Source organism: Triticum dicoccoides, chromosome 3B, assembly GCF_002162155.2.
Source record: "Triticum dicoccoides isolate Atlit2015 ecotype Zavitan chromosome 3B, WEW_v2.0, whole genome shotgun sequence".
Taxonomy (NCBI): domain Eukaryota; kingdom Viridiplantae; phylum Streptophyta; class Magnoliopsida; order Poales; family Poaceae; genus Triticum; species Triticum dicoccoides.
The window spans coordinates 614840523-614852665 of record NC_041385.1 but is presented as its reverse complement, the minus strand read 5'-3'; the positions used below and the strand labels follow the sequence as shown (position 1 = coordinate 614852665).

General features: G+C 40.4%; 1 protein-coding gene across 1 annotated transcript; it reads right to left on the bottom strand.

The window, feature by feature from the left end:
* Positions 1-3079: 3079 nt before the first annotated feature.
* On the bottom strand, positions 3080-4051 carry LOC119281660. Its single transcript, XM_037562127.1, has one exon. The coding sequence runs from the start codon at positions 3974-3976 to the stop codon at positions 3350-3352; it is 627 nt and encodes a 208-aa protein (XP_037418024.1). The 5' UTR covers positions 3977-4051; the 3' UTR covers positions 3080-3349.
* Positions 4052-12143: the final 8092 nt, after the last annotated feature.

Here is a 12143-nt window from a genome sequence, read left to right as displayed (position 1 = left end):
TGTCGTTCGAAGCAAATTTGCATGTGCCATCTCTAATTTTCAAAGTTAAATTCTCTTTTGTGTGCTCGTACCGCTCGCGAGATGGTGAGGGGTGGCCGGTGTTTTCCATGCTAGATGTGTTATTCTCACGATGAGTGTTTATTCACTTGTTATTGCATGATAGTGCGACAAAGGCATTAGGGATGACCAGTCATTAAATGAAAAATGAATTTACTTTATGTTGTTAAATAATAAAATCCTTGGAAAGTGTTGGTATGGAGGACACCCGTGGATACGGTTAGCCATGGAAAGTGAAAGTATGGTGGAAAAAGGAATAAACTTTATTTTCTGTCTGGGAACCGCCTATGATATATCTAGCACGGAAAGTATTGGGAACTCTAAGTCATTTTCGTTGGTGGGAAAAGTATGCCTCCCAAAATGTTTTTATCTCTCAATTTTTGCTTTGATCTCTCGCACCTCTACAAATCCCCACTTCCCTCTGCGAAGGGCCTTTCTTTTACTTTATGCAATTTTTATTTTGAATTTGAGTCTCCATCTTCTCTTATAAAGCACCAACTAAGAGGCACTATGATCGTATTTGAGCATTGGGTGTAGCTAATATTCGAGTGTGTTTCATGAATGGATCAATGATTGAGCATAATGGGCTAGGGATAACTTGCTTTAGTGTTGATATTTTGAAAGACATGGTTGCTTGTTGATATGCTTGAGTATTAAAATCTTCATATCAAAACTAGACTATTGCTTTGAACCATATAAAACTCCAAATGTTCATGCTACAAAGAAAATATTATGTGATGAACATGTTAGGCAACATTCCACATCAAAAATTCTGTTTTATCATTTACCTACTCGAGGACGAGCAGGAATTAAGCTTGGGGATGCTGATACGTTTCCAGCATATCTATAATTTTTGATTGTTACATGCTCTTATACTATCATTCTTGGATGTTTTACAATCATTTTATATCATTTTTTGGTACTAATCTATTGACATAGTGCCCAGTGCCAGTTGTTGTTTTCTGTTTGTTTTTTACATCGCAGGAAATCAATACCAAACGGAGTCCAAACGCAGCGAAACTTTTTGTGGATTTTTTCTGGACCAGAAGACACCATGTGGGCCAAAAAAGTACCAGAGGGGTGATCCGAGGGGAGCACAACCCAAAAGGGCGCGCCTGGGGGCCCAGGCACGCCCAGGTGGATTGTGCCCACCTCGGTGGCCTCCCGCACCGCCTCTTTACTCTAGAAATACCCCAATATTCCAGAAACCCTAGGGGAGTCGACGAAAATCAATTCCAGCTGCTGCAAGTTCCAGAAACACCATATCCAATCAAGACACCATCACGGAGGGGTTCATCATGTCCATTGGTGCCTCTCTGATGATGCGTGAGTAGTTCTTTGTAGACCTACGAGTTCGTAGTTAGTAGCTATATGGCTTCCTTTCTCTCTCTCTCTCTCTCTCTCTCTCTCTCTCTCTCTCTCTCTCTCTCTCTCTCTCTCTCTCTCTTGATTCTCAATACAATGGTCTCTTGGAGATCCATATGATGTAAGTCTTTTTGCGGTGTGTTTATTGGGATCCGATGAACTTTGAGTTTATGATCAGATCTATGTTTTTATCCATGAAAGTTATTTGAGTCTTCTTTGATCTCTTATATGCATGATTGATTATAGCCTCGTATTTCTTCTCCGATATTGGGTTTTGTTTGGCCAACTTGATCTATTTATCTTGCAACGGGAAGAGGTGCTTTGTGATGGGTTCGATCTTACGGTGCTTGATCCCAGTGACAGAAGGGGAAACGACACGTATGTATCGTTGCTATTAAGGATAACAAGATGGGGTCTATTTCTACATAAATAGATCTTGTCTACATCATGTCACCGTTCTTATTGCATTACTCCGTTTTTCCATGAACTTAATACACTAGATGCATGCTGGATAGCGGTCGATGTGTGGAGTAATAGTAGTAGATGCAGGCAGAAGTCAGTCCACTAATCTTGGACGTGATGCCTACATAATGATCATTGCCTGGATATTGTCATGATTATTTGAAGTTATATCAATTTTCCCAACAGTAATTGTTTTCCCACCGTTTGCTATTTTTCTCGAGAGAAGCCACTAGTGAAACCTACGGCCCCCGGGTCTCTTCTTTAATATATTTGCCTTTGCGATCTATTTTCCTTTGCTTTTATTTTCAGTTCTATGAAACCAAAAATACCTTGCTACACTTTATTTTATGTGCGCTCCATTTATCCTATCTATTATAACTTTATCCCGTCTCCTCGCCAATTTATGGCGCCGTTACCCGAAAGGGATGGACAGTCCCTTTAACACGTTGGGTTGCGAGTATTTGTTATTTGTGTGCATGGGTTGTTTATGTTGTGTTGTGTGGTTTTCCTACTGGTTCGATAACCTTGGTCTCATCACTGAGGGAAATACCTACCATTGATGTGTTGCATCATCCCTTCCTCTTTGGGGAGATACCGACGTAGTTCTAGCAGACATCACTTTGTTCTATTAAGTCTCCACATCAAATTGTTGATGAGTAGTTGGTCCTTGGCGTTTATCTAGTTATAATCTGAATTTATTAATTAATCTGAGTTTTACAACATATAACCTATAGTTTGACTTTCATGCGCTAGAACTTTTACTCGTAAACATAAAAAATGGTAACTATTATCCAACTACTGGGTTCGGTATTTTTAAAAATATATTGTATGAAAGAAAAGCAACTTTTTTTCATGTTCACCGAAGTAAACCCCTTTTTTATGTGGATCACTATGAAGACAGTAGTAATATTGACTATTAACATATGAATGTTACTAGTTTAAGTTACTCTGTGTTTTGGACAGTGTCAAAAACACTTTTATATTATGGGACGGAGGGAGTACTTCGGACTATTACTCCTAAGTACTCCCTCTGTTCCACAATTCTTGTCGTAGAAAAGGATTACGGAACGGGGATTATTTAATTAGATGATTTGGACGGGAGAGCGTGATTGCACGTTTTCAGTGGAGGAGTGCGGGAACAAAATTGAACCAAACGGCACCTGATTAAATTGGATCTTCTCCTTTAAAAACGTCACTCGTGCATAATTATAAGCAAACTCTTACTAGTTCCAAACACAATTAACCCAGTAATGATAAGTTCGCTAAGACTAGGCAACAACAGTCGGTCGGCCTGCTGATGACACAACGGTAAACAAGTCTGCAGAACTCATATTCTATTGACACCTTTCACAATCATCATACAACAAACAAAAGTAGTAGTAATACTAACAAACCGCAGTTATGTCGTGTGTTTAATCCCCTTTGATGGCTCCGCCGCACCTGACATGCCGAGACCGATCTACGCCTAGTCGCAGTCGCGGTTCCGGTTGCCCGTGCCGCGAAACGGCAGCATCCAGCACGGGCTCATCTGACGCGGCCCGGAGCACACCACGGCGCTGCTCTTCGCCGCGGGAACCTGGTCGTCGTGGCGTCCGTGCTGATGCTGCTCAGGCGCCTTCTCCGACGCCACGAGCCACCGGCTGGACGACGACACCTGGGCCGGCGACGGCCCCGGCCGCCACCAGCACGCCTTGCCGACGCTGAGCCTGCGGAACATGTCGGTGATGAAGCCGACCTTGATCGTCCGCTTGAACCTGTACTGCTTCTTCTTGCCCTTGGCCGTGCCGCGACGGGACACGTTGACGCCGCCGTGGTGGCGGAGCAGGTAGGACGGGGGCGGGGTGATGGCCGGGAGCGCGCCGCCGACCATCCGCGAGGCGTCCCTGGGCGTGCCGGGCTCCGACTCCCAGACGAACGGCACCGAGCCCGGCTCGGACCCGTAGTACCGGAACGACGGGTTGGCCCCCGAGCTCTCCTTGGTGAGCAGCCGCTCGTAGAACTTGCCGCCCTGCTTGATCCGGAGCGGGCTCTGCGGCATCATGGCGCGGAGTGGGCTCTGCGGCCGCGCCACCTCGCCGGCGCTCGGAGGCATCGCTCTCTGTGTGTGTGACTGGTTTGTCTCCGGAGCCTGAGACCGACCCGGCTGCCGATCGACCGTAGTGCACTGGTGTGGTGGCTCTGTAGTAACTTGGACTGAAGGATGGTACACATGTAGCCGGAAGCGACGCGGCGTGTTATATAAATGGATCTCACTTGGTGGTTTGGTTGCCGGTCAGTCTCGTACTTACGCACGTAGTACGCTTGCTATTTAAATCCAGCGCCACTTGTCCACAGAGCTGCACGGCGGACCAACCGTACTTGCTCCATGGACTCCGGCCGGTTCGCTAACGGTTAGTACTACCATGCACCTCCTTCGTCTGTCGTGTGTGCCAAAATCACACTTCGTCTGACATATGTATCATGCCGTGCCGTCAAAAGTATTGCTCTTGAACATATGATTTTGGAAATTTTATCAAGCTGAGCTGAGCTGCCCTTGGAGATATACGCTGTGCTTTCATATGAGTAGACTTTGCTTGTTCTATCTATATTTGTGTAGCACCAAGTTGGATCCTCCCGACCTACGTTTTCATGAAAAAAAAAACTTGAGTTTGAGCTTTGTTCAAGCCGAACTAAGTGGTGTACCTAGCACGAGTGCACGATGGCCATGCATTGGTGCAAAGTCGTAAAGGAAATAGTTAGGTTACTCGTTTACCAGATAATTGAAAGATGATATTCAAAAAAAAAATTTGAAAGATGCTGGTGCCCGGCGGCCGTTGCACGCTTCACGATTGAAAAGAAAACGGAGATACAATGGGAGATCATGTGGCGGGCATTAGAGAATCTTAAGCGGACATAGCGGGACAAAACAGCATTTCCAATCTCTACCTAATAATAAAACACAGTGGGTTTCTGTCGTCCGTCACCCTTATTTGTCAAAAAGTCCTTGCAATTTGTTGAAATCAACCCGCAATCCATCTTTTAAGTCATACCGAACCGTTTTTTTAGTTTTCTCGGAAACCCCTCTGAAATTTTAGGTAATCAACCCGCCGTCCATATTTAAATCAAACGAATCGTTTTTTTTGTGTTTTAACAGAAAACCCTCTGACCTTTCGGCTAATCAATCCGCAGTTTATCTAAAATAAAATTGTCCATATCTTTTAAATCGTAACTCCGATTTTAACATATTATATATGAAATTTGATTAGAAAAATGTGTAGAATCCAAATATGTTGTTACTTTTAGCTGTTAAATATTTCTAAACTATTAATTTGAATGCAAACTTAATCTATAGTGCACAGTCTGTTTGTTTTCCGCACTGGCGGCGATCCAAATTGTAAATAAACACACATTAAAACCAGATTGAGAGGGAAAAAACATTGATAACCACGCATGCACAACTCTGAAAAACCTCGCGGGAAAAAACAACATTTTTCTTATCTTATTCTCAGCGATTGTGTGCGTGCGAGCGCACGTGTGTGTGTGTGTGTATGTTTGTGTGTGTATGTGTGTGAGAGAGACGCCTTAGGACTGACCATATTCAAATGCGTTTTCGTTGTGTGAGCATTGAGACCACCGTCGGAAACACAAATGTGATGCCATTTTAAAATAAAGGACATCTACGTATCAAGGTCTTGAGTCGTGGTTATTGGGTTAAGAGCGTGTATTTTTTTCAGTCCCGTTGCAACGCACGGGCTTTTTTTGCTAGTTTAGCTAAGTTACACACACGACTAGTTGCACGCTTAAATTGACCTGTCATATAGGAGTATAGCATAATGATGAATTTGCTTGCCGTTTGTATATCTTGGAAATAGAATGAAACCGACAGCCGAACCGAACCACGTAACAGGTTCAGCAACTTAATTGTTTACGTGCATTAATCTTGGCTAATTACATTGACGAACGAGGTGTCGGTTAGCCTGCTTGTCCCATAAAAACATTTTGATGAAACTGCAGGTGGGGATATCATTGTTTGTTTTGCGGCTGTTTCAAAATCGCATTGTATAGTAGCCAGCCTTCGCCAGAACCACCCTGGAGTAAGTAGACTATTTGAATTTCGAAATTTTATGGGACAAATTATATAGCTGCCAGCCTGCCACCGATTGGAACTTTGGTGTTAAGTAGTACTCCTGTCATGTTTATTCCCTTTGTTGCGCCAAGGACCTGCTCGTTCGAAAACGATCAATGTGATTGTTCATCATTGCTTGACGAGTTCCCGACGTAGATGGCGCACTGACACCTGTTTGCAAGAAGGAAACGGGAATGCCGGATGAGAAGTTAATGCACGGTCTTGGTCCTTTTCATCCCCCCCCCCCCCTGCACCGCTCAACAAACCTGGCATCTTTTCCCACCAAAAATAAATAAACCTGGCATTTTTCTGATTTTATTTGGGGGCGAAGAAGGTTCCGCTCCAGTATTTCCGAGCAAGCTTTGTATTTTATTTGGGGCAGAGAAAGTTCAGTTTGAGTATTTGCTCAGAAGTTTTGTGTTGACCAAACTTTTAGGGTCTTTTTGATTCGCAGGATTCTGAAAACGAGGGCAACAAGAAAAACATAGGATTGATATCCCAATGCTTATATCAATCCTACAAGATTTTGATATGTTTGATTGCATTGCAGAAAAAACAAATGTTTGACTCGGATTTTTGAGTGGATGCTAAAATTCCGATGTAATGTAATAGCACAAAGAAGTCCGTAGGAAAATTTCTATAGAATTCAGTCTATGAATCAAACATCAACAAAGAGAAAACGCAAGGATCCATAAAAAACAAGAAAACTAACCCTCAAAATTCTATGAAAATCCCTTTTTTAACAGTAAATAAGAATTCTATGAAAATTATATGAGTCAAAGGAGTCTGCTGTGACTAAGGATGGCAATGGATAGAGTATGGGGTGGGTAGAGCAATACCATACCCATATTTGTGTAACCAATGCATACAAAATTTTACCCATACTCGTATCCATGGGTATGAAACTTTAACCGTACTCATACCCGACAGGTACCCATACCCATTGGGTACCCGACAGGTAGATCGAAAAATACAAAAATGATTGCAATTTTACGTTAAACGGAAGTACATGAAAGTTAAACAGATTTCAACTCAATAACAGATAGATGAGTACATGAAAATTATCTTAATTCAAATTGACAACTGGTGAGAACTTTAACATAGGTTCAGAAGCCCACAACATAACTTTAACATAGGTACACTTGTGAATTATGGAGAAAGTTCACATGTCAGTATAAACGGGTAGGGTATGCGTATATCCATAGGTAAAAGGCTATACCCATGCCGTACCCATGACTTAACGGGTAGGGTATGAGCACTATCCGTGGGTATATAATTGTGTCCGTACCCTGCCCATGCGGGTACAGTATCCGCGGATAGTTGTCCCCATGGGTAAAATTGTCATCCTTAGCTGCGACGGTTCGCTCGGTCTCGCCTCTGGTACAGCAATACTGGGCCTGCCCAGTACTGTAGCTGCGACCTGAGTTCTATTTCTCTGCGGCTTTCTTTAATGGGTTTTCACTGTTTGCATTGGTTTCCTTCTAGTTCTCTTCAGTTTTTCTCTGATTTCCCCCATTTTTTATTTTTACTTATTCTTTTTATTTCTTTATTTGGGTTTCTATCTTTCCTACTTTGGTTTTCAGTGGCTTTCTTCAGTTATATTTCTTTTTCTTAACACATGTCCACTATTTTCACATAGATTAAAAAAATACTATACATTAGGAACAATTTTCATACATGTTTAATATTTTATAAATATATTTCTTGATGTCTAATTTTTGATACGCACTGTATATTTTTCATATACATCAGAAAAAAATTTATGTACACGTTTAACATTTTTCAAATGCATGATTAACATTTTTTTGAAATTCATAATTTTGAAAATAATTGCAACTAGGTGTCAAGCATTTCTCAAATGCATGTTGAAATAATTTTTAAACTACATGAATGGTTTTGTACATTATATAAACATTTTGTTAAAATGTCGCAAACATATTTGTTAAATATGTGAACATTTTTTAGAATTTGAACACGCTTTTTTGCCAAAAAGATCAGATCTTATAAAAGTTAAACGGAAGTACAAAGTGTCTCAAACATAACAAAATAAACATCAAGAGATTCCAAGACAACTGAATAACCACTACTACCGCCAACATAAGCCAACGACGCGCCGTTGTCACCCCTCCTCTACCGGGGACAGTTTGGCCTTATCAATTAGAGTCGGGAAGTCTTTGTGCACGTGCCCCTAAGGGCTAGCGCTCTGGAGCCATAACTGTCGTAGCGGAATCCTAACATAGATCTTAAGCACCTGACACCATATGTCGCCACATAATGAGAAAGTCTGACCTCATAGCCCCAAGGAGACATGAAATCTTTGTCGAAGCTCCGTCGACTACTTCCACACGGACGAACTCAAGGAGGATCGAAACCCGAAAGACAAGCTCGAAGAAGAAGCATCGCCATCCGACTGAGAACTGCACCTACGAGGACTAAAAAAATCATAGCCTAAACTAATAAGCAGAGCGAAGGCACCGGGATTTTCCTCCCCACCACCGGCCGCCGGAGCGGCAGCCATAGGGATTTCACCGCCCGGGGTTAGGGAGGAGAACGAGAAGAAGTCACGTAGGATATGTTTTTGCTTGGATGTTAATGTACTTTTTAATGGTTTGAAACATTTTTTTAATTCACTGACATTTTCTTACATTGTATAAAAAAGTCAAACGCTTGAACAATTTTTATATGTCACTAAAAAATGAATGGTATCAGCAATTTTAGAAATTACAGTATCATTTTTTTAAGTGTGTTAAAATTGTAAGTAAGTTTAGGATTATATGTATTCAATCTTTTTGAAAATGTAAATAAACTAAAAAATAAATGAAAGAACGGAGAAGAAAAATAAACTAACACGCGGGTACCTTTTTTTTCAGGGGAACGCCTTTTCGGCGCACTTTATTTCGAAGCCAACAGAGTTACATATTGAATTACAAAAGGGGGCGAGAAACCAGGGGGAGTATCATCCCAAAAAGTAAAAGATTTCAACTAATAAGTGTTCAGCTAAAAAATGCGCTACCAAATTAGCATCCCGTTTACAGTGGTTGAAGGAGATGCAAATAGGAACTGTTTTTTTTTCAGAAACCGCAGCAAGTAAGATCTGCCCCAGCAAACGCACACTCTGGGCCAACCCCTTGTCGGGAGGGTGCCCCATTTTTTTGTCTTTATCTTTTCCATTTTTGTTTTTTTGCTCTTCTTAAAAATGTTCGGAAATTCAAAAAAGTCCCAAGTTCTTCTCCAATTTAAAAACTGTCCGTGAAATTCAAAAAACATTCACGGAACCAAAATATGTTCACGGAATCAAAAAAACGTTCATGAATTTTAAAAACAGTTTGTCGAGTCGAAAAAATGTTTATGAATTCAAAATATTTTCGTGCATTTAGAAAATATTCCAAATTTCGAAATAAATCATTGATTTCAAAAATGTTTGCAGGGTCAAAAAATGATCAAAAATTCAAGAAAGGTTGGCGAATTTGAAATGGTCTCCCAAATTTCAAAAATTATTTGTGAATTTCCGAAATTGATTCCAATTTAAAAAAATGATCATCGATTCTAAAAGTGTTTGTAAATTCAAAAAGTATTCACAAAGTCTAAAAATTGTCCCAAAATTGAACACATGTTATAGGATTTCAAAGAGTGTTTTTGAAAGTAAAAAAATTGTTCATGAATTTGAAAAAAATGTTCCTGAATTTTAAAAATAATATAAAGAACTCAATAATTTAGAAGAAAATAGTAAGAAAAAAATGAACAAAACTAACAAGATACAAAAAATAAAGAAAGCGATTGTGTGCGGTGGCAGGAGGGTACGCGATGCCTAGTTATCCGCCGCGGTACGCGCGGAATATGAGGTGTGGTATCGCCGGTATTAATTCCTAATACGTCTCATCTACAGTGTTGGGCGGGCCCAATACTCTAGTTGCATGCGAGTTTTCTAGTTGTTGGGGATGGATTTGGAATCCAGTCTCTTCAAGTAAGGATGGTGTGGCGGCGGCGGCATTCTTGTGGTGGATATGTGTCATCGGGCTCCGCCGTTGCGACAGCGTCTGCTCAACTGTTGGCGCAGAGTTCGGGAGGTAGTCCAGGAGCGGATGCATATTGTGGTCTGCATCGACGATATTTGAAAGGCGGAACATGTGCTGGGTTTGTGGTTGATGGATGGCAGGTGTGATTTTCTCCTTCGGCGTCTTAGTCATTGTGGGGCGTCAGATCTGAAGTTCGATGGCGTGTTCGGGGTGTTGCCCCGGTCTAATTCGTACAACGGCAATGACTTTATTTTTTGGGAGCCACCTTGAAGGTCCGCAAAGCTGCATATCAGCGATGGAGCCGCGTCGAGCTTGGGTGAGGAGGTGATCCGTCATTCTATTCTTCGGAGGCTGTTGTGGTGGTGTCGGAGGTAGGTGATGGATGTTGGTGTCAAACTTAGAGATGTTCTGCTATATTTTCATTTTTGTCATGTCGGTCCTCACGTGACTTGTACTTTGATCTTTATCATATAAATGAGACACATATTACCATGCAAAAAAATTTTGATTTGTCATTTTCACTGTTTTGCATTGATTTCTTTGGGTTTCCTTCTGTTTCTCTATGGTTTTTATTTGTTTTTTTCTTTTTCTTTTTTTTTGGTTGGTTTTCTTGTTTCTTTCTTTGGTGTCACTAGTTTGTTTCTTTTCCCTTTTCTTATTTTGCAACACATGTCAAACTTTTTCATACACGTTTTAGTTTTTTTATATGTCAGGAACATTTTTGAATACACATTGAACAATTTTCAAATACATGATCATCATTTTTTTTAAATATATTTTTTGACGTCTAATTTTTTTCATATACATCCAAAACATTATAGGTTTAATATTTTTAAAATACATGATTAAATTTTTTTCTAACACATGCTTTGAACAGTTTTGAATGGTTTTTAAAGATTTCTAACACAGGTTGAAATATTTCTTTAAAGTACATGTACAATGTTTTATGATATATAAGCATTTTTGTAAAATGTCACAAACATATTTTTTGAATCTCATGAACAATTTTAAAATGTAATGCACATTTTTAATGGTCAATTTCTTTTTGCAGTCAATGTCATTTGTTTTACATTGCATAAACATTTTCTGAAAATTTTACCTATATTATTTGAAACAGTGAGCATGTTTTAAATGTCACAATAATTTTTTTAAAGCTATCAAAATTTTGAATAAAATTACGCTAACAAAAATTTAAACTATATTAACATTTTCTATATACACGGTTTTTTGAATTTGTGAAACTAATTTCTCTTATGAATGTATGTATATAGAGTATTTTCAAAAATATAAACAGTGATAAAATAGAAAAAAACAAATGGATGAATAAACATAGAAGAAAAAAATGAACCAACTAGGAAGTTAGGTTGGCCTAATACTAGCGATTGTGTGGGCGCTCCTTCACGCTAGACCATATTTCGATCTCGCATGAAACGATACATAGTTGTGCCCCTTATGACGAAATCACTAATTAAGGAGTACTCCATGCGAAGATCACTTCAACTTTCTCAGATTGCGACAAGTGGCGCAGAGTTTTCCCTTTTTTCGTAAATCCGTTTATTCAAAATGTTTTATCTCTTAAATCGTGCGTCCAAATCTTGAACCATTTTCGTCATTGGATTCCTCGCGTCGAGATCTTCAAAACTAGATCCCATGTTGATAGGTTTTGACGAACTTTTTTTAACAAAAAAACTGAACGAAAAAAACCGACGAAAAAACCGAACCGGGAACACGGATTTTTTTTCCTTTCCGAAAGAGGCACGTCCGTGCCTCTGACGAAATTACAACCATGCCTCTCATGGAAACAAAACCGTGCCTCTCACGAAAGAAAAAAAACAGAAAACACGTTTTTTTTCCTTTTCCGAAAGAGGCACGCCCGTGCCTCTCGCGAAAGCACAATCATGTGTCTGGCTGAAGCAAAACCGTGTCTCTCGCGAAAGAAAAAAACAGAAAACGCATTTTTTTTTGCCTTTTCGAAAGAGGCACGCCCGTGCCTCTCGCGAGTCACAACCGTGCCTCTGGCGGAAGCAAAACCGTGCCTCTCGCGAAAGAAAAAAAGCAGAAAAGGCATTTTTTTTCCTTTCCGAAAGAGGCACGCCCGTGCCTCTCGCGAAAGCACAACCGTGCCTCTGGCGGAAACA

Excerpts from the sequence above, each read along its gene's own strand:
- LOC119281660 (XM_037562127.1), bottom strand. The coding sequence starts at position 3,976 with ATGCCTCCGAGCGCCGGCGAGGTGGCGCGGCCGCAGAGCCCACTCCGC.